Source organism: Astatotilapia calliptera, chromosome 18 (genome assembly GCF_964374335.1).
Source record: "Astatotilapia calliptera chromosome 18, fAstCal68.1, whole genome shotgun sequence".
Lineage (NCBI taxonomy): Eukaryota > Metazoa > Chordata > Actinopteri > Cichliformes > Cichlidae > Astatotilapia > Astatotilapia calliptera.
The window spans coordinates 26,316,969-26,344,652 of record NC_137439.1 but is presented as its reverse complement, the minus strand read 5'-3'; the positions used below and the strand labels follow the sequence as shown (position 1 = coordinate 26,344,652).

At 40.4% G+C, this 27,684-nt stretch overlaps 4 protein-coding genes across 11 annotated transcripts; 3 read left to right on the top strand and 1 right to left on the bottom strand.

Annotated features, from left to right (window-relative positions):
- The first annotated feature begins 135 nt into the window (after nucleotides 1-135).
- Nucleotides 136-10,237, top strand: LOC113010575 (SH3-containing GRB2-like protein 3-interacting protein 1). Of its 4 annotated transcripts, XM_080292754.1 has the most exons (19): nucleotides 153-223; nucleotides 392-403; nucleotides 923-966; nucleotides 1,743-1,761; nucleotides 2,146-2,209; nucleotides 2,345-2,415; nucleotides 2,507-2,581; nucleotides 2,670-2,738; nucleotides 2,821-3,567; nucleotides 4,216-4,337; nucleotides 4,455-4,605; nucleotides 4,755-4,811; nucleotides 5,100-5,211; nucleotides 5,439-5,594; nucleotides 5,722-5,854; nucleotides 5,947-6,149; nucleotides 6,452-6,516; nucleotides 6,643-6,807; nucleotides 6,919-10,237. In XM_080292754.1, exons 4-19 carry the CDS (start codon nucleotides 1,743-1,745, stop codon nucleotides 6,939-6,941), a joined length of 2,232 nt encoding a protein of 743 aa, XP_080148880.1. In that variant the 5' UTR covers nucleotides 153-223; nucleotides 392-403; nucleotides 923-966; the 3' UTR covers nucleotides 6,942-10,237. The 4 variants fall into 4 exon arrangements, 3 of the variants coding, with proteins under 3 accessions (XP_080148878.1, XP_080148880.1, XP_080148881.1); XM_080292752.1 differs by lacking the exon at nucleotides 392-403 and having other exon boundaries at nucleotides 136-223; XR_013903227.1 differs by lacking the exons at nucleotides 153-223; nucleotides 392-403; nucleotides 923-966 and having other exon boundaries at nucleotides 1,006-1,761; nucleotides 6,919-7,010; nucleotides 7,083-10,237.
- A 1,014-nt stretch (nucleotides 10,238-11,251) lies between these two features.
- Nucleotides 11,252-12,742, top strand: dynlt5 (dynein light chain Tctex-type family member 5). Its single transcript, XM_026149841.2, has 5 exons — nucleotides 11,252-11,407; nucleotides 11,542-11,690; nucleotides 11,871-11,962; nucleotides 12,274-12,398; nucleotides 12,474-12,742. Exons 2-5 carry the CDS (start codon nucleotides 11,596-11,598, stop codon nucleotides 12,675-12,677), a joined length of 516 nt encoding a protein of 171 aa, XP_026005626.1. The 5' UTR covers nucleotides 11,252-11,407; nucleotides 11,542-11,595; the 3' UTR covers nucleotides 12,678-12,742.
- A 13-nt stretch (nucleotides 12,743-12,755) lies between these two features.
- Nucleotides 12,756-13,312, bottom strand: LOC113010670 (relaxin-3-like). Its single transcript, XM_026149852.2, has 2 exons — nucleotides 13,132-13,312; nucleotides 12,756-13,039 (listed from the first exon to the last, which is right to left on the bottom strand). Exons 1-2 carry the CDS (start codon nucleotides 13,310-13,312, stop codon nucleotides 12,903-12,905), a joined length of 318 nt encoding a protein of 105 aa, XP_026005637.2. The 3' UTR covers nucleotides 12,756-12,902.
- Nucleotides 13,313-15,764: 2,452 nt separating this feature from the next.
- mier1b (mesoderm induction early response 1b, transcriptional regulator) lies at nucleotides 15,765-27,672 on the top strand. 5 transcript variants are annotated; one of them, XM_026149747.2, is made up of 13 exons: nucleotides 15,765-15,874; nucleotides 16,700-16,724; nucleotides 18,173-18,321; nucleotides 19,844-20,026; nucleotides 20,868-20,997; nucleotides 21,103-21,170; nucleotides 21,509-21,581; nucleotides 21,705-21,856; nucleotides 21,966-22,047; nucleotides 22,179-22,273; nucleotides 22,654-22,700; nucleotides 23,234-23,361; nucleotides 25,909-27,672. In XM_026149747.2, exons 1-13 carry the CDS (start codon nucleotides 15,866-15,868, stop codon nucleotides 26,202-26,204), a joined length of 1,437 nt encoding a protein of 478 aa, XP_026005532.1. In that variant the 5' UTR covers nucleotides 15,765-15,865; the 3' UTR covers nucleotides 26,205-27,672. The 5 variants fall into 5 exon arrangements, with proteins under 5 accessions (XP_026005532.1, XP_026005531.1, XP_080148876.1 ...); XM_026149746.2 differs by having other exon boundaries at nucleotides 22,573-22,700; XM_080292750.1 differs by lacking the exon at nucleotides 15,765-15,874 and adding an exon at nucleotides 15,977-16,030.
- The last annotated feature ends 12 nt before the right edge of the window (nucleotides 27,673-27,684 follow it).

Sequence of the window (27,684 nt, the reverse complement as noted above, 5' to 3'; positions counted from 1 at the left end):
GTACAGCATGTTGTACTTCCTCCTCTTTGCCCTTTACAAGTGTTCACCAGCCTCCAAAGAAAAGCACTTTTTCTCGTCCAGCGACTCAGAGGATGACGAGGACAGCAAAAAAAAGTTCAAAATTAAGATCAAGCCGCTGGTATCAGACAGTGCCAAGTGTGTGCTTCCATCCATGGACGAGCTAAAGGCGTCAGTGGGAGGCCTGGCGCTGTCCCCGTCTCTGGTGAGTGCTGCTGATCTGCAGTCCTGTTCTGCTGCACAGTTGTGAAGAGCACAATAGTCACGCTCAATGCAGTTCATATACTTTACCAGCTGCTAATTTCTCTCAAATCTGTTTGACTCTCTGCCTGCGCTTGTCTTTTCTTCTCACTTATTTGCTGCCCTCTTGTAGAGGAGAAGTCCGGTAAGCCTGTCACACATTTTCACATCTGTATCAGCACCCTGACAGATGGCATGAGATGTGGTGAAAACGCTTGATAACGTGTTCCCTCCTGTCGTAGTGATCTCGTAGACTGTCTTCGCTGGCTTTCGTTTTTTTTTTCCTGGATGCACTTTCTTTCCCAACCTCACTGCCTCACAAAAATCACAACTTTCTTTTTCTTCTTGCTTCTGTTCCTTCAGTTTTTTCCTGCTCAGCGACAGCTTTATTTAAACCTTTGTGGCAAAGCGTGTGCGTTACATAATGCAAAGCAAAGCTAACACACATACAGTTCCAAACCCGTTGATCTAGAGACCCTGCTGTCTTCGGTGTGAGGCTGTGTGCGTGCTGATTGTAGGTGATGCTCGTATTGTCCGCATAATCTCCAGGGAGTTACGGCTCATGCTGCATTATTGAGGCTTTGCGGTTAAAGTAAAGAGATGCGGTGTGTGTAGTTGTAGTTAGTGTCCATTTGACTGATTTGTCACTCACTCTCTGACCCAGGTCTGTTCTCTCTTCCTTTTTGCTGGTCTCAGAGACACAGTCCGGTAAGTTTTCCCTCTGCTGGCTGTTTTACCACTGATAGCCCCAAATGCAGCTTTCTGATCTCCGCTGCCTTACTCTGTACAATGCAGAAAATAAAGAGAAACATTTTTACCTCAGGCTGTAGTGCTGTTCATCCGTTGTTTAGTTAGCGAGTTGCCTTGTCCACCAGAGATACAGACGGGAGAAATTTCCGCCTTCTCATGAATACGTGACACTTGACTTTTGCCTCTCAAAGCTCCAAAAAATGTACCACAGCTCTGCAGAAGGGGTACGCCATTAATGTTTACACCTTGTCATGCTGTCATGTCAGCATGAGCCTCCCATCACGGGTAGATGCATACTTCCCTCTGCTGACTGACACAGTTAGCATGTGTGCTTCATTCACGAAAAGACTCACAAGAAAGTATGTATATTTTTCTGATGATCATTTCTGGAAGGAGGCATTTCTGCTTTTCAGATGCTTTTTATTTTTCGAATGGAGTTGGTAGTTATGATTTGGCAGCACTAGACAAAGCACAGACTTCTCAAGCTGATGTCTCCAATTCTGTTCAAGTCACACCAAAACTATCAAGACTGATGAAGAGCACTTAAGCCAGAGGAGTAATACACAAATTAGATTTCCTATAATCGTACTGTGTTTTGATATAATAAGAAAGAAGAACATCTTAAAGGACTGAAGATCATGTGTATTTGTATACGGTGTATAATATGATCTGTAGCCTTACTTTTTCTTTTGTTTGGATTTCTTTTTTTTTCTTTTCTTTTTTTGCACGGGCAGATGAAAAGGAACTTGTCCTGTAAGTACACATCTCTAAAAATCACTTTTTAAAATTCCTCCCGTATTCCTGTACTTGTGCTCATAACCACATTGCTACTGCACGCATATTAAAGAGGATATATTATGCTCGTACCCAGCTATTTGAGGAGCTTTGCATGACTCAGGGTTCAAAATAATCGTTATTTAACTTATTCTAAGCCTCTGTGTAGTCATTTTTTAAATTCTATGTCTGAAACAAGCCTTTTAAGCATCTCTTCCTTTAAACCAACTTTCTTCTGATTGGCTGCCACTTGTGAACAAAAGGTTTAAACAGTTGGTGGATGGACTTCTCCACTCCTAACCAGAACAACATAACAGTAGTCTCAGCAGAGCAGGAGCTGAGCGTTTGTTATTTTTCTTATAGGTGAGGAGATCGCTAGACCCAGACGCTCAACCCCGATACCGAGTCCTGCCCCAGAGACGCAAAGGTCTGTCATCCTTTTAGCAATGTTGGCAAATTAAACGCTTCTTTCATTAAGATGGTATGCTATTGCTCTGCTTCAGATGTCCCTTGAGCAGCTATGTGTGCTATTTTTTTACTTGTTGCATGTGTTTTTTTGCAGTGACAGGCTGTCACAGAACACTCCTGCCTTCTTTGAGCTGCCTTTAGAGAGAAAATATGCCAGATATGACGGTCAGTCCTCCATTGATCAGACATAACTTTACCCAAATGAATAAACTCCCTTTACAAAGGTGACACTGTTCCCCCCTTTATCCAATGACAGTGGTACCTTCGGATGCGTGGGGAGATTCTAGACCCCGATCAGAATCACAGCTGAGCAGAAGTTTTCCAACAGGGGGTGAGCAAACATGAGTGAACTTTATCTCTGTTGTAATTCGTGTTTCTAAAGAAGTTGTGCTGACCTTGAATTGTTGCACCTGTCGCAGCTCCGCCTCCACTCCCTCCAAAAAACATTCCATCGAGAAGTCACTACGGCTATCCTTCAGAATCTGCTGGTAAATTTATTTTCAAACATCAGTCAAGAATATAGTTAGATCAGTCAGCTGTGATCTCACTTCTCCAATATACTCTTTGCAGCCGATCTACCCAATGGGAGGGCGGCTCGCAGTTCGGCACCAATCTACCTGAATGTCCTCTCCCCAGCCTCTTACCGAGGCTCCCCTGCCCCCGACCTAGACGATGTCTTTGGACCCATGAGTGAGGACACCATGTCTCCCAGATGGGTTACTTTCACTGATGACAGGCCCCCACCGCCCGATGAACCGGCTCCACCTCCGCCACCCGACTCTCCTCCGCCAGACACACCTTCATCCACCCCTTCCACCCCCTGCCTCTCGCCTGGACCACCTCCAAACGAACCCCCACCTTCACCTCCGCCGTTTTCTCCTGGGTCTCCTCCTCGTTTCACTCCGCCAGACTCGCCTCCCTCCATTCTACTCGGACCTCCTCCGCCAGATGAACCAGCCCCTCCTCTGCCCCCAGAATTCTCCCCCTCTAATTCCCCTCCTGGGTGCCCTGAAGAGGATGCTATTGATGAGGAGATGCTGCAGTTTGCAGAGTACTCTTCCTCCCCTGCCCCCATCAGCCCTGTGCCTCCTCTGCCAGCGGAGCGTAGATCCCCTCGTGCTGGAGTCACGTCTCCACTGGTCCTTGGGGGTTTAGGGGGTAAGAGGACTCCAGAAGGTGTAAACCTGAGAGAAGATGTACCAGACTTTGTGGGTTCCCCCAGAGAGCTGACGCCAAGCTTCAGGGGCACGCCACCTCCTCTTCCTCCAACTACCTACAGGTCTATCATGTCTTCCCCGGGACCCTACTCAGGCAGCAGTGAGTACTCTTGTGTTGCTGCAAACACGCACAGTGGCCTCTTCGAGATTCATTTACACCAAGCACGATTAATGTTTTTTATTTAAATTCTGCAGTGTCCTTTAATTTTGTTTGCTTTGAAAAAAGTGAGAATGACGAGGCCACCAGCACAGCCACAAAAATAAAAATCACAGAGATGAGCAGGTCAAACTTTAGTGACATCTAGTGTTGTGATTCTGAAATGACAGCGTTTTGTTTGTAGTGCATAACAGGTCTTATCTTTCCAGAAATATAAGGAAATATAATGTTGATATTTTAAAGGGGGACTGCTGAAAATGCTTAAATGGTCTTGTTTAACATATACCATCATTCAATATACCATCATTCAATTGGTGAATACCGAGAACAAGCATCCCACATCAGACCAGTATGAAAATTACAGCACAGAGATCAAGCGGTAACGTCTTCCTACAGATTTTTTTTTCACGTGAATCAGAAGAACACCTACAAAAATCTCAACAGCAATTTTATTTCATGCCAGAACCAACCAGAGTCTCGCACAACAGTTTCTCTCCAAACACAGCTGATAGAAGGGAAGTGCGGCAATAAAAATCTCCGTCACTGTGAACTGAAGGCTGTGCTAACCACAGACACTGGTATGTGCCACAGGCCCCTCATCTCCAGCTCGTCCTACCACACCTCAGTCTCGAGGCAGCCCAGTCCCTCCGCCTCCTCCTCCTCGTCCGTCCTCCCGACCAAAGCTGCCCCCGGGGAAACCGATCACAGACCTGGTATGTGGGAAAAGCCCTTTCTTTTCTTTTACCCTCTCTCTCCCCCCCTCATTTATCTTTTGTTCCTGAGACTGTGTTTTTTCATTCTGAACAAAATAACTTGTGTTACATCTCCAGACCCGGCCATTCAGTCCGCCAGTTTCAAGCAGCCCCCCGCCTTTTGCCCCCCTGGCCCGGGCAGAGAGCTCTTCATCAATCTCCTCCATTACCTCACAGAGTGCAGCGTCCACCCCAACTTTAGGAAGGGACCTCAACTTGTCCACCACAGGTATGCTACCAGCAAGATGGCTGTCATGCTCGTCTCTGCGGCTTAGCTGCGCATCTCAGTCCACATGTTGTCTGTCACTCATCGTGTCCTTGCCTCACAGTCTTGTCCCTCTCCATGATTCTCTCTTCCTGATGTCTCTGCTCACTCAGAGGCCTCGCAGCCTCTGGTATGGTTTGACCACGGCAGGTTTTATTTAGCTTTTGAAGGTGAGTTGAGCTATAGTGCTGCTTTAGTGACACCAGTGCATGCACTGTACGCACCTGCCCCGTTTCTTTACTGGCTGTGTCCACAAGAGTGCTGCCACCCATCCCCATCTCCTGCTCACTTACTTAGAATCCAGATCCATGATCGAGGCTTTGGTTTTGCTTTAATTGTTTTTGAACTATTCTGTCCTCTGTGTGTGAAACCTACTTTCAGGCAAGTAAGATATAACCCAACTACGGTTTTATAAGGAGATGTTATAGCAGTGTCGCTTGTGTTTATGTGTGTTTTAGGGTGCTCCAGAGGTCCCAGTCCACTCACCATGGGACCCCAAGACACTCTGCCAGTGGCAGCTGCCTTCACAGAAACCATCAATGCCTACTTTAAAGGCGCTGACCCCAGCAAGTAGGCTTACATTAAAAATGCACTGACATCATGTCAGCATGGATTTATGCTAAAACTGAAACACTGCACTGCTAATAATTGCAGACAGGGGAATGTTTCTAAGGCAGACTGGGCTAGGTTGTTTTAAGCCTAATTAGGTACACAGTTCTTTGTATTCAGGGTTTTTATACTGAGAGGGATCTGTGAGCTTTATATTTTGTTTAGTTTGAGTCCTCTCTCTGCCTCAGATGTGTTGTGAAGATCACAGGGGAGATGGTGCTGTCCTTCCCCGCTGGCATAACCAGGCACTTTGCGAGCCACCCAGCTCAACCTATCCTCACTTTTAGCATCAGCAACTACAACCGACTGGAGCAGGTCCTCCCTAATCCACAGCTGCTGTGCTGGTAAGATGAAGATTACAGACAAACATATACTGGAGCGGACAGTTGCCCATTTTTACAGTCCAAACAAAAGAGATTCATAGTGTTACTTCATGCTGGCTGAATCAAAGATGTTCCTCTCATCCCTTAGTGATTCCACTACAGACAGTGTAGACAGAAAGGAGTTCTGGGTAAATATGCCAAACTTGATTAGCCATCTAAAGAAAGTGGCTGAACAGAAGCCTCAGGCGACATACTACAATGTGGATATGATCAAGTATCAGGTATATAATATCCGTTAATATTCACGGATGTGTTTTTATATTTTTTCTATCTATCCAGTTATCTCACTGTCTTCTTTGTCTTTGCCATTTAGGTCTCAGCAGACGGGATCCAGTCCACTCCTTTGAACCTGGCAGTGAGCTGGCGTGGCGATGGCACCAACATAGACCTTAGAATAGACTACAAATACAACACGGAGGCTCTGGCTGCCCCGGTGCCGCTTCACGACATCAACTTCCTGGTTCCTGTTGATGGAGGCATTGCCAAACTACAGGCCATGATCCCACCTGCCACCTGGTGAGGATTCCTGGTGACAAGGACTCTTAGTATGTGGTATTGAGAGGCTAAGGCCGAGATAGTATTGTAAACTGAGCAAACTGACGTGTATGTTAGTGCATCAACCGTCTACCTTTTACCATCTATTTGTAGAAACTAGGCTATATTATTTTCATACTCTGTATTTATATGAGTGTGTATAAATATTGGCACAGTTGCCTGTGTATTATTGATATGCACTGCATTCATAGTATTATTATATCTGCTCTTTAGAGTACATGTGAGAGAGTAACATGTAACATGGAATTTCTTTCCTCATATAGGAATCCGGAGCAGCAGACAATACAGTGGAAAATCCCAAGCCTGTCTCACAGGTCTGAGAATGGAGGCAAGTATTCATTTTTGCCATGTTCATACTATTTAACATTTTTAATTTCTACTTCATCTTCTTCTTCTTTGGATTTTAAAAGTAAAATCTTTTGGTCCCGTTACACAAATATCACATGTCTGGCAGGAGTAGGGGCTCTCCTGGGCCGGTTCCAGATGATCGAGGGTCCCTGTAAACCCTCCCAGCTGACAGTCCAGTTCACAAGCGAAGGAAGCACTCTGTCAGGCTGTGACATCCAGCTGGTCGGGACTGGCTACCGGCTATCATTGGTCAAGAAGAGATTTGCTGCAGGTCAGTTTAAGCATCAGAAACAGTGGCTGACTGTCTTCAGTCTGTGGTTTGTTAATATAAATGCACACGGACACTTCCCAACTATCTGACATGTCTTATTGTGTTTCACAGGGAAATATTTGGCAGATAATTAGCGGACCTGTTTGCGAACAGAACCAAGAAAATCAATGGCTTTTGACTGTGAAGACTATGGATCATCCCATCATCATCAGAAACTTTATTGTCATTGTCATGAGAACAACGAAATTAAGAATGGTCCCCGATCATTGCATCATGTTTAGTGCATTTGAAAATTTATCTTTAGGAGCCATTAGATTTAATGGCTGGAGTTCATTAGAGTAACAGATAACAACACAGAGGTGAAATGTGACATTCTCGGTCAACTGACTGCTGCTGAGTTTATGCAAGTAAATACAAGTCATTAGTTTTGTGCACTTGGAACACTTATGAGCTTATATAGAGTAACGTTTAGGGAAACCCCAAGTCTATGTTCTTGTTAACTTAAAAATAATTGTGGATTTCATACAGTGATCCAGCTTTATTTGTTCTATTTTCCTCTTGTTTCACGGGTTATCACTTCGAATGCACTCTTAAAGATGATGTGAATAATTTGTATGACAAAACAATCTTAAACGAGGTGGAAAAGATGGAAAACGTTTTAACATAAGTTTGCTTTGCAGATGTATTCCAATTAGTTATAGTCACATGGTACTGTCTGATTTGCACTGCCACCTTTAAATCAGATGTTTTTTGTTTATTTTCAACATGTGTGACTGTCGTGATTGTTGTCCAAGCAGAATGTATTCCTCTGTGTGGACAGCTTTGACACCGTCATATCCCTTTTATCTGTCTTATGATTAAAGGTGACAGTTTAAAATGACCTGCAGCACTGGAAGAACATCAGCACTATGAATCCTAAGGTGCTCTTGACATGGAATTATGTTTGCGCCTCAGTCCTGGGAACTTTAGGGAACAATTTGATCATGGGTCATGATCAAATTGATTTTGTAGGGAAACTTGTCACAATAATAATTAGAGCAAATAAAACTGTTTGCTCTATGATTTGTATGCTTGATCCATTTAATCATCATAAGCCCACGGTAACCAAGATCCAAACTTAATGCTATTTTGCTTCCTTAGACTGAATGAACCATTTAGACTTGGTTAGCAAAGTTACATTTTGATTTATAGTCGTCGTGAGTGTTTTGGATTATTGGAGCTATATTTGTGGCCATATTTGTATGACAGGGTTGCGGGCTAAGTTCGCTGTAGGTTCACTCAAGTAATATAGAGCAGAGACTTCTAGGACATGATGTGCAACACGGCAGGAGATTTGGCAGATGGCTCAGAGAATGATCAAAAAGACACCCACATGCACGACGGGTCCAGTTCCTATTAACTGAGGTGGTGCCTTGCAGAAAACGAGTGGCATAGTTAGTCCACTGAGGACACCACTGTCATTGGAAATGAAAAGTTTTTTTTACTAAACTGTAAATGTTAAAGGTGGAAATCACCAGACGGTTGGGTGAAAGTCACATATCTGTTGATGTCTTCACAGACAAATTCACATTTGAGCCGATGTGAGTTTACTAACTAACGTTATCTCAGGATGATGGTGGTTGAGCTGAGCGCTTTTGTTCGTAGTATTCAGAGTATTTTCATTCATTTCGTAAAATATCGATATTTGGTGTTTACGTATTGATAAAATACTGCAATAATATGCAGTGTCGGTTTTTTCCCCCACCTCCTAGTTTATGGGGATTGACTCATTTTTGGAGGCAGCCTCGAGTGGACGTTAAAGGAACTGCAGTTTTGGTCATTTCAAAGTCAAACATCAGGCCTCAGTTTGTTGAGTGCAAAAGAGTTTCTTTACAAACCACACTTGATGTGCTGGAAAGACTGTGCTCAGGGCTGAAGCGCATACATAACGCCATACTTTCACACACACAGCCTTTAAACACTACTACTGGAAGCATTTTTACCATTAACGAGTCGTGTTGGCAGAGAGTTAGAGCAGTGTGACCTGGTGCACAACAAACGCATCGAATTACCACTAAAGGGCAAGTGCAATGTTGAGATACATCAAAGGTCTCACATTACAGGACACAGGTGGAGTTTGTGGTGGTGTTTTGTGGGTAGAATTGCATTATACTGAGCTGACGCTTATGTGTGAAGCTGCTACTTTCACTGGGACAGCTTGGGTAATTTATCCAGAAATTATATTAGGAAGTCTAGAGATGCAAGAGTGCCATACACTGAGGAAAAGGACCTTTAAGTTTCCAGAGAAATCTAAAGGGACCAGGGCTATGGATTGTAGGAGTTGCCTTTGATGCTGCTTATAAACTCTGACAATAATCTTTGATGGAGGACATCACAGAGCAATGAAAAGAAGTGTCTATCAAAAAGACAGCACTATTTATTTCCCTGCTTTATTTTCTCCCTTTTCCCACCATGTCGAATAAATGTTTTATCATTTTCTAATAGCAATATTTAAAAGACTTAAGTGTAAAAAGTGTACATAAAAAGCTATGTTTCAAATATTTCTCTGAGCATATGGACGTGTCTGTGATCGTCTCTTGGTTTCTTGATGTCAGCGCTCATAATGCATTTGGTTCTGCGTAACGACACACAACACTCTCTTCATCTAACGTAGGTTTCTTGTAACAAAAAAACAAAGAGAAAAAAAAGAAAGAAAAGGTGTTGATGAATAACTCCAAACAGTGGCGCATGAAATCTGCACCTGTCCATCGCCGGTCTTATCAATGCAATACCACTTTATCCATTTCAGTGAGGTCATGATGTGTGTGTTGTTGTATCAGTGTGCTTTGAGAAGAGACTCCTTTGCCTTCACTTGCGCCTCCATTCTCTATTTTGCTGGTGATGCACCTTCAGAAACTCATTGTCAATCAAATCTGGCATGCGTTCAATGACGTACCCATCCCATGCATCCGATATAGGTGTTTGACATCCTCCTGTGTTTGACTTGCACACAAAAGCACACCTTCAATTTTCTTCATGAAACAAATTGTTGCTTCATGTCACATGTGTGTGTTTCACTTTTTTACAGAGCGTTTCCATGTGTTGACTCACACTTTGGACTCGGGCGAAATTCAGTTCCTTAGAAAAAGAAACATGGCTTTTTTTTGGTTGAGTAAGAACGACTTTTGTTTTTCTTCTGTTGAATATGCTTATATTTTTCTTTGCCTTATTTTTGAGTGTACACTAATATTCCAAAACCAGAGGTTTTCTGTAAGTTTATTTTTTCTACAACTTTTTTGGCTGTATGTATTCTTTCACTGCATTAGGATCAGAATATGCAAACATTTCATGTAAATTTCCCATCCAAAGATTTTGAGAGAAAATATATGAAAAAAAAAGTCATTATAATGTAATACCTGTTTTACTTGGTAATAAAGAAGAGGAAATAAGAGTCATTTATCTCCTTCTCATTTGTTCAAAGATGTAAAAATATAACACCTACAGGCACATAACCCGTAACATTAAATGTACAACCTGGCGCTTCAGCGACACTGTAAATTATTGTCTGTCATAACTTAATAGTGAGGTCAAATAGGCTGAAAACCATCATCATCAGTCATCATGTTATATAAATAAACACTCCCAAGCAACTACAAAAACAGTCCTTAGTGGGATTATGGGAATTTTTTTACCCCGTCATGGTCTTATTCCTGCACATGACGACAGTTTATGAAGCAGGATGAAGGATGAAAAAGAGAATGAGCTGCCTAGTTAGTTAAAAATAAACTGTATTATAAGAATATACATAGATATAGATAAAAAGCTTAATTTACTCATATCCAGTTATTTACAAATCATTATCTTTTAATTTAATAGTTATCTTAATTTGATTTAATTATCTTTTAATATTTCTTTCATCTATTCCATATTCTTTTTAAAAATGTATTTAATACACTCTTATCCTATCTTAGAAGAGTGTTTTCCCCCACATATGTTTCTTTTAAGGATGCATTCAAGGATATAATTTTTCCACAGCAGCTATTTGCCATAAAACACAGGTGTTGCTAATCACATAAATTAAGGATCTGTGCATAAACTGGCCAGAGCATGAATATTATTTATTTTTTTTATTGTGTTATATGATATTATTAGATTATTTGTAGCTCCTGTGTTTATCTTTTTCATGTCAGTATAACGTTTGTGAAAAAGGTATATTGTTGCCACTTCTGTAACTGTTATTATAATTATTGGCCTCCTTTAATAAAATGTGGGGTATCAAGCAAGAAATATTCAGAAATGGTACTTTTTACTGACATGAGCCTAAAGTGCTTTACAGGAAATAGTTTACCACAACACAACGTTAAAAAGGGAAGAAGATGGGAGATGAAAAGGGTACACAACTTTGCCTTTAACGTAAGGTAAGGTGAGCCTTAAAATTATATCTACTGTAAAATGTAATTAACTCAGCCTCTCGTTTCCAAGCTTGTCTCGGTCGTTCACCTCGCGAGACTTTAACAAGCACTTCACCGGAAACCCCTCCCACAGCTTAATGGACCGTTTCCATAACAACACCAAGCCATACCAGACGACTGGTTCGGCTTAGTTCAAGGCTGGTAAACTGGTAATTTGGCTCAGTATTCTAATTTTATAATCTGTAATCGATTTTGTAATTAAAAACTCTACTTTTCAAACTCGGTCTAGTGACTCTGAACGCAAATGACACATTTATGAGCGTATTGTTTTGTACTTTGTTAGGGTCTACGTGCGACATTCAGGTCATTCAGAACCCAAAAATAAGGAGAAGTGGGGATGTCCGATAAAGAAAAACAGCAAAGGAAAGAGAAGAGGGTAGTCAAGGTGCCTTCTAACGGGAGAGGCAAAGACACAACTGGCAGGACTAAGGAGTGAGTAGACTATTAAGATAATATGGGCCAGTGTCCATCTTTTAGCTTTTTAGCTTCCTGGTAGGTTATGAATGATTTTCAAAACAGCATTCCCAGTGCAGCATGTTTGGTTGTGAAACTGCTGGTCAGTCCACATGGCATCTGTCCTGGTATTCTCTTCAGCATGATTATGTCTTTCAGCTCTATAAGCACTGTGTCATACATTGATGAACTGGGCCACCATGATGACAATGCTCGCCTTGCTCCAACAATGGAGAACACCTACCAGATGGGTGAGTTAGCCTTTTTAATTGCCTACAAAACTGGGGCTGAGTTATAGGTTCTAGGCATCACAGAACTGACAAATAAACTGAATATATTTTGTTTGATCATTTTAAGCAGAAAAGTAAAAATTCAGCCTCACGGTGGTAAAGAGTGGCCTACTGTTTTGTGTAGGATATAAATTGAGATGGACAAAAATATGAATTTTTCTTTTGTTCACATGCATCCATCATGTTTTTACCCCACCATCAAAACTACTAGACAAATATAAAATGGGATTTTTGTTAGTAATAAATGTTTTCTGGCTTTTTTCGCACCACAGGACCTTACAAACGCTTCCCTGCCAACGCGGCCACAGACATACTTAAAGACGTCCTTACCAGTTACCTCCAAGAGGAGAAATATGAAGTAGAGTGGTCTCAAAAAATGACCAAAACATTGTGCGAGGTAAATGAAGAATAGATGCAACTCTTTCTAAACATGTTTAAATTTCTCCATTATTCAGACTGACTCTTCTTCCAGGTAATAAGAGCCCGCGTGAAGGAACTAATGATCCCCAGATACAAAATTGTCATCCTGGTCCACATCGGCCAGCTCACCGGGCAATGCATGCAGATCAGCAGCCGCTGTCTCTGGGACACGTCTAATGACACTTTCGCCTCGCACTTCTTCAAGAACAGTTCTCTGTTTGGCGTGGCGAGTGTTTATGCTGTTTACTTTGAGTGAATTCTCTCTTTCTGTGCTCTGTTTTTGAGTAGTTGTAAAGAAATTTAAAACAAATCTTAACCAAACCTCACAGTGTGCTTTTTTTTTTTTTTACATTTTATTTATTTTTTTACATTTTTGCACTCAGAAATGATGTCATCCTTACAGTGTTCTGTACAACAGAGATTATGCCAAATTAGGAGTAACTGTGACAGACTGAGAACTTCCTTGAGATGTTCCTCTGCTCTAGCAGAGCATGGACAGGTCGCTTTTTTGACAACCCTGTTGGCAGCACGTTCTCATCAAGGCCGCGTTTTGGTCCCGCAATTGACGTTCCATTACTGACACATCTATCCACTTTAGGAGGTTTGCCTCTCTGTTGACTGCCAAAGAGGTAAAAATATTTGTTTACTAGAAGTCTCTAATTTAGGTTAGATAAATTTAAAAAGGAAAATAGAGGTGAGTCCATACTGACCTTCTGGGAAAGTATCCTCTTCTCCCATAAATCTTCTCCACCTGGATCCTCCGCAGTTGAACACCACTGCCCTTAGAAAAGCTCGACCGCACAGCTTCAGTGTGTTGGCGCTCTCCTGTGTCTGAACCTGCGCCGCACTCAACATGCACAGCAGCACGATGACCAACGGTAGGGATCTCATGTTGATGTTTCTCAGGACACGTCCCGATCGGGTCTTATATCGCACAGCCTTCCTCAGGTGTTTCCTGAGTAAATGCATTATCTATGCATTATCATTGGTGATCATCGTGTGCTTTTTAACAGCGGATGTAAATCTGCCAATTTGGGATATGTGTGGGAATCTAAGTCACTGCAAAGATCGCTGATTGACTGCATTTTGGTAAATGTTAAAGGGAAAGAATTGCTCTTTTATGTACGAACTGCAGGGTTTTTATTGCCGTGGATTCAGCAAAGTATTTCATAATGGATCTCTTGAGATATGCGCCCTACGAGATAAAGAGGTGATTGCTCTCTGCATAGCAACGAAGAAGCACACACGGCCGCTATCACTGGCATAAATCAGTGATTCCACGGAAAGACAGTTGCTATTACCGGTACACTTGTTAAATCGAACCTATGTTCTGGGTTAGAGTTGTCATTGCTTGCCCGTCTTTATATGTCAACAGTGGAGGGGTGGTGTTATAAATCGATGTTTTATAGCCTGGTTCAGTTGGAAAAAGTCTAAAATTCGTTTGTTCTTTATGACATTTAAGGTTATTCATAACATCTGCTATGTTTCTCAGGGTTTTATGGGGAGTTTACACATACAGCACTCCTGTAAACTGTGACACATTCACAAATGTTATTTTAATATTACTGTAGCGGACACAGGTATTTCTTTTTAAAATACAGGGGATTTCTTTCTATAAATATAAGTGGGTTTCTTGTTTGCATAGTAATTTCTCTTGTGTCTTCAGAGAAGAACCCACAAAAGAAAAAGTTAAACAGATTTCACATACACCTTGTAATAATTATCTGATTTAGCAAATTAATATAACAAGACTGAATTCCAGTGGTACATATGTACTGTGTCTATATGCAGTTTGTTACTAGCAGCATTTTGCAAAAAACTGTCCCTATTTCCTTAGCTGAATCAACAGAAAATAAAAAAGATAACATACTTTGGCAGACATAAAGTTGTATTTTTCCACCAGCAAGGTGTTTACTAAAGAACTATTAAATGCAAACTTTGCATATCTCTTCATAGTGTGTTGTGTGTCCTTAAGTTTTTGTGGAAACTGGACAAGTGGAGGACAAAAGAAGAATCCGGCCTGAAAAAGTGTCTCCAGCAAATGAACGGTATCTGAAAGTCATGTCCTTAAGAAATAGGAAAAAATCCAGCAAAGACTTCACACAGGATCCTAGAGATATATCTGGCACTACAGTTGATCCACCTACTGTTCACTGAAGCCTCATCTGAAATGGTCTCAGTGGAAGGGTGGCTGCCAAGAAGCCATTCTTAAGGAAAGGAATCAAGGAGAAAGGGCTGAGGTATGCCAGATCACACAATAACTGGACTGAAAATCAGTGACTACAGGTCTGATAGAGTGATGAATTCAAATTTGAATTTTACAGTTCAAATCAATGTCAGTATATACAGAGAAAGTCAGGGGACAGGTGCAACAGTGAGTGTCACAGCCATCTGTAAAGCAGAGTGGGGGCACTGTCATGAATTGGGGCTGAAATTCAACCATTGGTGTCAAAATTGATGTAATTATGAAAAAAAAAAGTGCCATCTGATTTTGTACCAACATGCAAGAGCATATGGACAGCATTTGATTCATGTTGATTCCAAACTCACTGCCAATTCAGTAAAAGCATACCTAAATAGAAAAAAAAAAACACAGTACAAAAGTTATCAGTCAGTCAGTCATCGAATGGCCTCCCATGGTCCCAGACCTCAACATTACTGAAGCAGTGTGGGATCATCTTGACAGAGAACAGAACAAAAGGCAACCAACATCCAAAGAACAGCTTTGAATGTTCCTCAAGAAGCCTGGAGAACTATTCCTGAAGACTACTTCAATAAGTTACATTCCCTAAGAGAGTTCATGCTGTGTTGAAGAATAAAGGTGGTCATATAATATTTTTCAGTTTATTCCAAAAGCTTTTCCACAATTTGATAATATCTCCTGCAAAACTTTAGAACTGTATCTGAGCTCTGGTGGACAGCCTAGGTCCAAACCAGTTAGAACCTCCACACCAGGACACTGGCTGCACACCTTCTTTGTCACATACATCGCCATCACCTTTAGCCTCTGTGTCTGTATTCTCCCTGATAAGAACATAAAACCACTATCAGAAGAAGAAACATGTGACAGTGGAGACATTACAGAAAACATTTGAAAACAATATTTTTAATTTACATTTAAAAGCTGGCTCCATGGTATAGTGGTATTTGATGCCTATGGAAGCCTTTATGAATAAGTGAGAAGCTGAAAGTAATTTTAAATATAAAAGCTGAATATAATACAGTAAAAGGCTTTATAAATTTAAATGTTCCGAATTAAATAAAACACAATGAAAAATTTCCGTTACAAAACTAATTATTTTTGCGTTAAGCTTGCTGTTATAGGAGTACATTACTACACCACTGCTTGCGGTCACTCAGTTTTTCTATGGAGACGTAGGTGGGCGGGGCTCCACATACGGGAACTACCGCTGACCCCCGACTTGACCCTGTAGGATTGCGAACATGGCGGAGGTAAGAAAGTGAAATAAATATTCGGAAAAAATAAATTTATACTACGGGATAGTTACTTCAGTCGAATATTCACACTGTTTGTGTGTTGTAGTTTAAGTGTACGAAATTAACTGTGGGATGTTTTCGCTGCTAAATAATGAGCATTTCTCGACTCAGGCATGTTTATTAAACTTCGGGTTTAGCTAACATTAGCGACGCTAGCCCCGTTTGGAGGTAGCAGCAGCGTTAGCGATGTTACTCCGCGGTTTTCTTCGAAAATACTTAACTGTGTATGATATTTTTATTCAGCCGTGTGGCGGATTTTTATGTTTGGAGATATTTTATGGGTTATTTTTAATCGTTATTTGTTGCCTGTTGATACCAAGCCTAACTTGGACGCGTTAGCATAAATATCTAAAGGAGAATTAACTAGCTTGGAACTTCTCTTGTAAGTTAGCGAGCTGAGAAAATTAACCTAGTAAGCACTTGGCTGTTGGCGCTAAGTTTGGGTGATTGCCGGTGATATACACGGCGCTGTACCTGTGACATTTCAATCAGCGAGTTGCTAAATAAATGTCCCCACAGGAACCGGTGACAGTATTCTTTGTTTCAGTTTGTGTTGAACTGCAGTCAGCTTTAGGACAGGGTCGGGCGCGCTTTTCCCCAGCTCCCGTTTACAGTCCTCTGTCAAAGGAACTAGAATATGTCAAGTTAATCAGGAGTGAGCTTTTTTTATGTTGTTGTTGTCCATCTAATGACGTATTGCATCTGATGCAGTTTTTTTAAATAGTATTTAAAAAATAAATAAATTATATTTTAATTTGTTGCTCTTTTTCTGTTTTTCAGCCCTCCCTCGGGAATTCGAGCCCAGGTAATTTACATGCAGTTGGAGGCTTTCTGTAGTTGTTTGGTCGAAAGACACTGATTTGAAATCTTTTGTCTATCAGACACGGATTCATTTTGATTTTGACATTGATCGATATTAATCGTGTTCTGTGGTTTGTTTGTTTTAAAAAATATGATTAGTTTGAAACGGAAAATAAATGTATCAAGTTTTTAGGCTTAGGTACCCTCTATGTTTAAGACAACACTGTTTTTTCCTGTACTTATTTTGAAGTGAGAAATTAATATTACAAAATACTAATTTAAAAAATAAGTCCGTACTTCTTAATCGGTACATTTTGCTATTATTAGTATTTTTTTAAGCATTGTACTCACCACACCAGCTACCTTCATCATCTGAAAATTTCTGTGATCTTGACATCACTGTCACAGTGTTTGTATATTACGATATTAAATAACAATGTTAGACTAAATAAGATTTCTGATGTGGCATCTCATGTAATGTGGTCGTTTCAGTTCTGCACGCACACACCCTGGAGATTATCAACAATAGCACCTTCAGTAAAAGGCTGATTGCATCAATGTGCAAGTCTGAGCCCTTTTATAACAGTTACTATAAGAATGTTTAATGCATAATAGTAATAATGATTTTATTGATATGTTTGCATATTTGAACATGTTAGCTGGCAGTTTTATTTATATATTATCAACTGATTTATTTAGGAGTTAATATTTTGCTGGTTGGGATATGTGGTGTTATGATTGTGTTGAAACTTCTATGGCAGTGTAATTTTGTGTAGAGGATTCATAAAGGATCTCTGTCTGATAAGAAATTGCAGTGCAGCCAGTGTAAAAAGTTTAAAAAAAAACCCCATGAAGTTGAAGTTAAACTGTCAGCCAGCACTGTGAAAAAGGCTTCATCATCATCCTCCATGTGTTCAGCTTCTTATATGTTAAAGACAGATCTGCTAATGTTAGCTGAAGCTCCTTTGGTGAATCAAGCACAATATAGTCTTCAGCTTTTAGATATATTTTGCCTTTGACCGGGTGTTTTCTCAGATGAGATGTGTTACTGTGGCCAGCTTTGCATTTTGCACTACAGATGTAGCAAAGAGCAGAGCAGTGGCTAAAATTAGGCACTGATTGATTTAGTGCTGTCCGTACTACAGTCCTCTGCAGTACTGAAGTAAAAAGTCCTTAGTTTAGTGCACAGTACTTCAAGTAATCCTATGTGGGTATTCAGTTTGTAAGTAGTTCAACATTTATATAATTTAGAATATAATATTTAACAAATTAAACCATAAAGTAACATTTCAGCTGCCCACACTCATACAGTATATGTGAAGATATGCAAATAAAAATACTGAGTGATTCTTTAGAGCTTTACAATTTGTTGCAATTTCCTTAAATGAAGATTAAATTCTGTCATATTTTCCTTCTAAATTTCCATTGCCTCTTTCATGCTTCCTTTCATAGGAGGTTCAGCAGGTTCCGATGACCATGATTTTGACCCATCAGCTGAAATGCTTGTCCATGACTTTGACGATGAGCGCACCCTGGAGGAGGAGGAAATGATGGAGGCAACAGATGAGACCAATGCCAATGAGATTGAAGATCTTACACGGGTTTGTGTCAGGAGATCATATTTGGTTTGGTCAGGCCCATGGGGTAAATAAAACACTAGTGTAGTTCAATGTTTATTTTCACAGTCTGTAAGGGAATAATCCTGAGTTTCAAATAGTGTTTGAAAACACTATTTTTTTGGGGGTGGTGGTGGTAATGGATTGACCCAGCCAGAACAATAGTGTAGCTCTACAGCAGGCAGTACAGAGAGAGACAGAGTTGAATGGTTTAGTTGTAAATACCACCATACTGAGTGAATGGATAACAGCTGGCTAGCTGAAGGTACACTAGTGTTAAAACATAATGTTTTCCAGTTACTTTTTTACTTTTGTTTAACTTTGTTTAATTCTGCTAACTTATTCAATGGCTCCACGGTGTAGTGGTTAACACAGCTGCCTTACACATGAAAGATCCCTAGGTTGTTTCTGGGAGGAGACACAAATCCAGGCTCAGGGAATCGTAACGTAAATGTGCTTCTGGTATTTAAGCCGGACTAATTATATCTTTATGTATTAGCCGTTTTCAGACATATTGGCATTTTTAATGGCCGACAAAACAAATATGCCTCAACCGTGTTCTGACTGTTGATGTTGTATAGTTTATCCATCAGATGCAACTTCTTGGTTGGCAGCACCTGTTTGGAATGCCATAAATATAAAAACATCTGAGCAGAGTCAGGCAGAGCAATAAAGAGTAATCCACACCTCTAACAGTAAAACAATCTTATTTTTAAGCTGTGTTGTCTTCTAAGGACTAATAAATACATATAACTTGTGTTAGGGAAATCTACCTGTTTCGTATTTCTGAAAGAAAAAAAAATCAGCTGCTATATTAGATTTTTTTAAAATCCTAAAATAACATCTTGCATTGGGTTGGTTTCTACCTAATCCTGGTCCCAAGCCTGGATAAATGGGAAGCTTGTTTCCAGAAGGGCATCTGCCATATGCCAAATCAAACATCCACCAGTGTGACTCAATGGGAAATAGGAGCAGACCACAAAATTTCACTTTCCATTTAAGTTAATTCATGGTGGAATAATTAAACAACAACCGTGTGGTAGTGGTTGTAGGGAGAGTTGCACTCTAAGCTCCATTTTGCACTACTTTGTATTTTGGTCAGTAGATGCCACAGTCTGTGGAACCTCACCTGCACTGACTGACTACACAGAATAGATAATGAATAACTGGGTAGTGGGAAATGCAGCACAGGTCCCCGATAATTTGATTATTTTTCATTTCTAGTTGAAGAAATTGTAACTGTTGTTATTCCATGTTTTTCACAGCATAGCTTGCTCAGGGCTGAAATGTTTATTCTGTATAATTGAACTTCAATTTCTGTTTATGTCTCACTGTGTAAGTATGTAGACATTTTAAGACAAGTTCATGCAGCAATGATTTTCATTGTATTGGTTTGAACCTAACAGTTTGAACCTTTAAAGTCTATTTTGTTCAGTTTTTTCAAAGAAAAATCAAACTTTAAATGTATTTAAATGTAACACCCAGTAAACCAATCTGCTTTTAATAGGAGGGAGAGATGCCTATTGATGAGCTGCTGAGTCTGTATGGTTATGGGGGCGACAGATCACCAGCAGATGAGGATGAGGAGGAAGAGGAAGAACCAGAAGAAGAGGAGGAGGATGAGGAAGAGGATGAGGAACTTGACAATGATGAAAGCAGCAGAAGCACGGGCGAGCTGAAAAGAAATGAGGTATGTTTTGGAGGGCTTGTGTGTCATTCCCCTCTGTGCCTACAACTGTATGTACATCTTGTGAGTCTTTCCTCTGAACAGAATGTTAAAGGTCTATCCTTTAAGCTTGGGTCCTCTACCAGAGGCCTGGGGGCACAAGAGTCCTGCGTGGACACCTAAGTTTGGGAATAACATGAGAATGAGGCAACATAAGATTTTTAAATTCATACCATAAGTGCATCTACGAAAAATCTCAGTTGAATTAGAATCCTGGTGACCTCAAGGTCAAGATCAAAAGTAAACTTTTCTGAAACTTACGTACAGATTTATACCATAGGTGCTGGAGGCTGAGGAATGGCTCTGGGGGCTGCTGGTAAAATTTTTTTACCTCACAGAGTGTGGCTAGCACTACTATAATGGAAGGCTCCTTTGCCACCAGGCAGCATAGCCATCAGTCTTTGATGATGCTTCATTGGGCCAATAGAATCTACTGTGAAGCAAATCGCCCAACTCTGGTGGGCAGTATTGCTTTGTGATGGGGGCGTTGTTGCCACTCTGTTTCTCTGTACTATTGAGTAAGTGAGGACTAAGGGTGTGGTCTGTGTAAAAGAAGGGATAAAAACAATATAATGAGACATTCATGCAAATCAGCCATTATCTTTCACTTATGTGATATTGTCAGGTAAAGTTGTGGTTATAAAATCACACAAACATGCGGGGGCTTTGAGTTCTGTTAGAGAAAGAAGCACCCACACAGAGCTACACATGCATGCTGGATTTTTGTCAAGAGTGGCAGATGATTTTTGAAATTGTTTAAACTTTTCTAACTTTTTGTGATTTGCTTTGTTTGTTTGTTTTTCAGAGTGAGGATGTGAAGAACTCATTGGAACAGGCAGGTGAGACCCAGGCAGCCTCAGAGGGTCGCACGCGCTCAGTCAGGTCACTCGGCACAGCAGAACTTATTCGCCCTCAGAAACTCAAGTACTTTGAAAGTATGTGTTGTACTGCTAATACATTTTTCTTATCTTCCTTCTTTTTACTTGTGTTGTTTTATATTTGTAAACAGCTGGATAAGTAAATATCACATTATGTCTCAGGCAATAATGATGCCGAGGAGGAGTCAGATGAAGATGAAGATTATGTTCCGTCTGAAGACTGGAAAAAGGTAAAGCAAAAAAGACATGTGCACCATCAGATGAAGCTGAATTCATTTGGCCGTCTCTGTGATGAGCTGCTGACTTACAATGTCACCACTGCAGAATTATGAGTTTGTTGTTAACTTAATACTGAATACTATATGTTATTTATGTATCTATTTTAACTGTAAAAAAACAGCGATTTAGGCTATGTGAATTGATAAATTTTATATGTATGTGTAAACATTTAATAAAATAAATACAAATATTTGCCATAAAAGAAATCCAGATCTTTTTCTGTGCTCTTAGTACACTTCTGAAATAATCATGGGGCTACACTCAGTGTGAATGATGTTTTTCCCAATAGGAGATTATGGTGGGTTCCATGTATCAGGCAGAAACTCCTGTGGGTCTGTGCAAATACAAAGACAATGAGAAAGGTAAGTTGGGTTTTTGTGTATTTACACCATAACCTTTCTCAGCCTTCCTGGATCCAGATAAACTGAGGAGGCTTAAAAATGTTGATGTCTTGCCCTTCGTTTCATTTGAACCTGTACTTTCAGTTTACGAAAACGATGACCAGCTGTTGTGGAACCCCGAGTGTCTTCCTGAAGGCAAAGTTGTGGAGTTCTTGACAGAGGCTTCCAGGCGGACGGGAGAGGAGAAAGGAGTGGATGCAATCCCAGAGGGATCCCATATCAAAGATAATGAACAGGTGACAGCAGCTCTTCTGTAGCTTGAATCAAATCACACAAAGCAGATCACGTGCTGTTATGTATAACTGTCGTCTAATCTAAACCTGCTTGTCTGTATCCTGCTGGTAGGCATTGTATGAACTGGTGAAATGTGACTTTGACACAGAGGAAGCTTTAAGAAGACTTAGATTTAATGTAAAAGCAGCCAGAGGTAAGCAACCTATGCTCACAGATGTTCTTCACATTTTGTTCTTGTCTATGTAGCCCTCTGCATTTTGAATTTTCTTTTAAAAAACAGTTGAATTCAAATGAAACATTAACACTTATGACTCTCTGTAACAGAGGAGCTCTCTGTCTGGACTGAAGAAGAATGTAGAAATTTTGAACAAGGACTGAAAGCTTATGGGAAAGACTTTCATTTAATACAGGCCAACAAGGTGAGAGAAAAACACATTAGTTAGAGATTTCTGCTTCTAACATGGCGCTAACATGAGATGTTTACTGTCAGGTGTTTTCTGGATACTTAGGGTTGGAATCTGCTTCATTTGAACCTTTTTGCTTTTTGAGACCAGTAAAATTGATTTGTTAAGATTTTAAAATGTCTGCAAATCATTTGACTTTTGTCCAGTTGCTAAGCTCTTATTTGATTTGTCTCTTACTTGAATCTGTCCTGAAACTGTGTCTTCAGGTGATGGTAATAATGGTCATTTCATGTCTGCTGAATTAAATCTTTCAGGTGAGAACTAGGTCTGTAGGAGAATGTGTGGCCTTTTATTACATGTGGAAGAAGTCTGAGCGTTATGATTTCTTTGCACAGCAAACCAGACTTGGGAAAAGGAAATACAACCTTCACCCCGGTGTCACGTAAGTTAACTTTTAAAAAAGTGTATGCAATTTTGAAGAACATTGCTCATAGAAAATTAGTAATGGAAGAATGTGCAACCTCCACCGACTGTGAGGTTGCTTATGTAAAAATCTTCTTTTTTAAGTATTAAGAGCTTTGCAAATGCTTGGTTAAATTTCCTTTGTCACCAGTGATGGCCACATTATTATAAAATAGTCTGCTGAGGCAGCGTACCTGAAACTGGTTGTTGATCTTCTGTTGTGCCTTGTCTGCTGCTTCCTTCTGTTCCTTAGTGGTCATCAGTTGTTCTCATTTTCTGGCTTGAACATCTCTCGGAGTTGTCTCTTCTTTACGGTTAGTTCAGTGGACTGGCAGAAAGAATCAAACCCGGTTTATAGAAGCCATCGCATAAGTGAAGCTATAGATTTAATGTCGTAGAAACCACCCACAGTCACTGTCAGACTGGGGAGGGACACCTGACCACACAGACTGCTAAACCATATGAACAGTTTAGGTTGTGTAACAGACTGTGTGCATTGCTTTCTGTCATCAGTGACTATATGGACAGATTACTGGATGAGACGGAGAGTGCGACATCCAGCAGGGCAGCATCGCCTCCTCCCACCACCTCCAACAGCAGCGCCAGCCACTCGGAGAGAGAAGACAGCAGCAGTCAGAATGGTGAGCTGATACACATGATGAGTGCACCACGTTTATCCTAAAATATAACCAGCCTTTCATTTAATGAGAGTTTTGGGTAAATGACAAGAATTTAAGACAAACTATGATCCTGTGCTTGAAAACTGACTCAAAGTTACTCTAATCATCACTTAAATATTCAATACAGTCATTCATATGCAGTGATGGGAATAACGGAGACTAACGGCGTTACTTTTTCAGTAACGAGTAATCTAACTAATTACTATTCCTATCGTTACAACGCGTTACAGTTACTAACAAGAAAATGCGGTCCGTTACTATTTTTCAACAAACAGACGGTTGAAGCTGTGTTCAGCTTACCGCATCTTCTATCAGTTGCACGCAAGTAGCTGACTATGTAAGTAATCTGGATACTACAGCTTTAAGCAGCTGCGCGCTCCCGCGGACGGTAACCACGATCACTGTCTAGCACAACACCTGGAGCTGAGGGGGCAAAACAATGGCATGAGTGCTGCTGTTTGATTGAGGAAGAATAAAGGAGTCGTGGTAAGCCAATCACATGACCACTTAAAGACAAAGCAACAAGGTGATATATACCAGTTTATAATTGTGTTGATAGGCCACGTAAAACCAGAGTCATGATAAACAATATATATGCGGCGTTTTTTCCTCAATAGTTTCGTCACGTTTACTGTCTAAGGACAGCGCAGCAAGCACGCTCCGCTTATGAGCAAAAAATTAAAAAAACAAAACAAAACGGGAAGTTTTAGGAGTGACGGCGAGAGAAAAAGAGAGAGAGCGAGTTTTGAGATGTGAGAGATTTGTGACGTTTAGCGTGTTTTGGGTGTGTAGTTAATGTGTTGTCTTGTGTAGTTAGTGTGTAGTGTTGTGGATAGTTTTGTGTTGTGTGTCAGAACAATGAGGCGACTACTGTCTTCAGGTAGAAAAAGGAGTGATACACCTGCTGCTGTCAGACCTGCAGGTATCAGGCTGTGATGTTCTCCTTTATAGTGGACAGAAATTATTGTTTGGAGTGGCACAAATGGTAATTTGTGTGGCATCTTATTGAATGCAGAACTGCTGATTGTTCTGTAAATAGTTTGAAATGGTTATTTAAAAAAGTTCGATAAAAGGTAAATGATGCAAATAACTTTGTTTTTTGCAAAACTTGTGCGTAGGATTTTAAAATTGACAATTTATATTTGCATTTAAAGTTATGAAATATGATTCATTAAACATGTTTGTGGTTGTTACAGTGAACTTTTTCTACTCTGATTTTATGTTTTTTGTGCTGAAAAGAATGATACCAAACAAGGCAAAGTAAATCGTTTTTAAAGGTAAAATGTGGAGGGAAAATCAAAAGTAGTTAAAAATGGCCAATTATACCCTGGACCCCAGAGGGTTAAACGTTTTTTTTTTTGTGTTTTTTTTTAAAGTAGCGCAGTAGTTACTTTGCAAGTACTTAATTACTTTTAGAATGTTGTAACTCAGTTACTAACTCAGTTACTTTTTTGAAGAAGTAACTATAATTAATTACTTTTTCAAAGTAACTTGCCCAACACTGTTCATATGTAGTTTACATAGACCACTTTTGTCCCCCTCACACCTCTATTCTGCTGCATGATTGGGTGCAGCAATCATCAAGGACAGAAAGAATGTTTTTTAAATCACTTTCCTGTTGTTTCAGATAGAGACCATGAAAAAACAAAACAGTTAACGGATACAGACATCAGATAAATAGTATGACAGTAAAACAATTATAAGCTACTTGAATTTTAAAATCACCAGTCATTTCAAACAATATGACCATTTAAAATTTTTAGATTTGTAATTTCAGTTTTTGCTAGTTTCTTTCTATCTCCTTCATCTGTCTCCTCCACTTCCACTCTCGCCTCACCGTCTCCATCTCATTCCCTTCCTCCTAAACTGAAGTTAGAGTTCTAAAAGAAGTAATCCTACATGAATTAGTTATCGTCAGCAGATCAGCCACATAACCCTCCCGTCTCCGGACAGCTGACAAGAGATGGCTAAATAGCAACATAACATTCAGCTAATATTAGACTTCACCGGCCTAAAACTCTTTAAGTACTTATAAACAGCTTGATTACCTTCTCACATCACAAGAGTTTATTTGCTAAGTGTGAGATCCACTTCAAAAAAGTGTCAGAAACACCTGTGAATGGCAGCAAACTGGAGCTTTTCCAGTGGCAGTCTCCCACTGAAAACGCTACATCCAGATTTACCTACCTGGATGATTGAGAATTCATCAAGACGTTCCTCTGAGTAGATACACTTGTTTGTTTACTCATAGATGCCATGGTTTATCGCATCTACATAATGTTTAGTAGGTTTTTCACTGTGTTTTAGGATTATTACATGTCCAAAATGGCTGACAAGTAATGTGCCATGATCACGTCTGTAAATACTCTGCATGAAGGTTGCACTTCCTGTAAATGGTGGAATCTCAGGAACCTGATCGAAAACATCCGACAACACCTGAATGGCTTTTTTTTTTTTTCTTAAACTTGTTAAATATGTCTAACCCCGTGTTTCATCTTTCTTCGTTAGGTGTTGCAAGCCACACGGTGGATGGTGCTCAGTTGCCACCAGCAAACCAAGTCAAATCTGAGGGCGTTCAGTCCAACGGTCCGTCCCATCCGCCAGAAGCTCCGCCTCCACCTTCAGACAACAACTCCAACGGCTGCAGCCAGCCCACTGCACCCACCCTCGACAGAAATGGCTCCCTGGAGCCTCTGCTAGACCACAGGGACACAGCACCCGACAGGCCGGCCAAGAGGTGCAGGACGGAGGCAGAGCCCGTGTGCCAAAGCGAAGTGGAACCATCCAGAACGCAGGAGAATTGATGGCTTCACAGCTGAGCAGCGTTGACTAACAGACACTGACTTGGGGGTGAAAAATGTTTGTACTTCTCCAGTGATGGGTAGATTTAGTGGGGCAGAGGATGAGGAAAATGAACCCTACTGACCCATGAGCATAGCATCTCCTGACAGAGAGAGACAGACTGGCTTTGAGGTCAAAGGTCACTGAAAATCACATCTTGAAGAACAGCCAACCGAGGTCCTCCAGGAGGGGTGGCAGTTACCCCCCCACCCGACGTCCTTCCATCCCATCAACCCCCCCAAGCTCATCCCAAAGTATCATAGCTAGATAACGTCCATCAAAACATCCCCAGCCTCCCTTTTTGGAGCCTGACAAAATTTTGCCAAGAATTCCCTTTTTCTATTTGTTCTTAAAGATAATAAATCACCTTCGATATTTTTTTACACAAGATATTTATATTTTTTAACAAAAGTAAATAAATCCTAGTCTAATGATGGGTGATTGCCATTGAAGCCATTTGCTTGCTGTTATAAGGATTTGATGAAACAGGACATGTCTAAGTGATTACATGCTTACGCTAGAATAAAGATGCTTAGTAAAAACAAGAGGAATAGGCTGGTGCTGTAGCTAGTTCTCACTTTAGTTGCACTTTGATTGTATGTTTCCCATCTCTATCAATGAGATGTGGCGTCAGAACCCAGCAGAAGTCCATGTTCACTCCTTCACTTCTTTCTCTGGCTGTTTGTTTCAGATAAATAAACCAGAGGGTGACTCCTCCTGCAGGTTTGTTTGTGTAAAGCAGCTGACATCAGTGATGTCCTGTATTATAAGTCACCATGTAGAAGATCTCTGTATTTTTGAATTTTCATAGTCGGTGCATTGCTCAACACTTTGTTTTTACTAGTCAGAATGTGATTTTTCATGTAAAGTTTGTATAGATTTCTTACCTCGAGCGGTTTTATAACTGTTTGTCTGTATTTTCTGGTCTTCCTTGTAGGCTGTGCTTTTTGTTGGAAAACTGTTCCTACTTTTGTTTCTCCAAAACGGTTATAATAATAAAAAACAAAGTAGCCATTCCTCTTTCCTTCTGTTTGGCAGTGCTTCCCTTTTCTGTGTGATGTTGATTCAGAGAGTTCGTTGCAAAAAAAGCTCCTCTTGTGTGCAGCTTTGAATATGCAGAGATTCTTTTTAAAACCAGAGCTTAGTTTCTGTCATTCCTCAGTAATTGGCTTCCACACAGCAGATTTCCAGGAGTAAAAGTGACCTGGCTGATGTGAAGGTGTCACCTGAAATAACCTAATGTTTTGGTACAGTAGCTGTTCAGCGTAACGATTAAATGTTTTATTTTATATTCCATCACTGAACGTGCATTCAGAAGATAAGAGGAGTTTGTCTCAAATAATGTTAATGGGTTTTTTTGTTTGGACAATATTGTCTTTTATTTCTATGTAAATGATGGCGTGAATAAAAATAAAGTGTATTCCAAGGCTGGCTATGACTTGA

What these genes read in the sequence shown, in the direction of transcription:
- LOC113010575 (XM_080292752.1), top strand. An exon ending in CAGAAGTTTTCCAACAGGGG is followed by an intron (nt 2,582 to 2,669) that starts GTGAGCAAACAT and finishes CACCTGTCGCAG; the next exon opens with CTCCGCCTCCACTCCCTCCA. An exon ending in GGAAACCGATCACAGACCTG is followed by an intron (nt 4,338 to 4,454) that starts GTATGTGGGAAA and finishes TTACATCTCCAG; the next exon opens with ACCCGGCCATTCAGTCCGCC.
- dynlt5 (XM_026149841.2), top strand. Translation starts at nt 11,596, where the DNA reads ATGTCCGATAAAGAAAAACAGCAAAGGAAAGAGAAGAGGGTAGTCAAG. An exon ending in ACAACTGGCAGGACTAAGGA is followed by an intron (nt 11,691 to 11,870) that starts GTGAGTAGACTA and finishes TATGTCTTTCAG; the next exon opens with CTCTATAAGCACTGTGTCAT. An exon ending in TGACCAAAACATTGTGCGAG is followed by an intron (nt 12,399 to 12,473) that starts GTAAATGAAGAA and finishes CTCTTCTTCCAG; the next exon opens with GTAATAAGAGCCCGCGTGAA.
- LOC113010670 (XM_026149852.2), bottom strand. Translation starts at nt 13,312, where the DNA reads ATGAGATCCCTACCGTTGGTCATCGTGCTGCTGTGCATGTTGAGTGCG. An exon ending in AGAGGATACTTTCCCAGAAG is followed by an intron (nt 13,040 to 13,131) that starts GTCAGTATGGAC and finishes CCTCTTTGGCAG; the next exon opens with TCAACAGAGAGGCAAACCTC.
- mier1b (XM_080292749.1), top strand. Translation starts at nt 15,992, where the DNA reads ATGTTTTCGCTGCTAAATAATGAGCATTTCTCGACTCAG. An exon ending in CGTCTGAAGACTGGAAAAAG is followed by an intron (nt 21,171 to 21,508) that starts GTAAAGCAAAAA and finishes TTTTCCCAATAG; the next exon opens with GAGATTATGGTGGGTTCCAT. An exon ending in ATATCAAAGATAATGAACAG is followed by an intron (nt 21,857 to 21,965) that starts GTGACAGCAGCT and finishes TCCTGCTGGTAG; the next exon opens with GCATTGTATGAACTGGTGAA.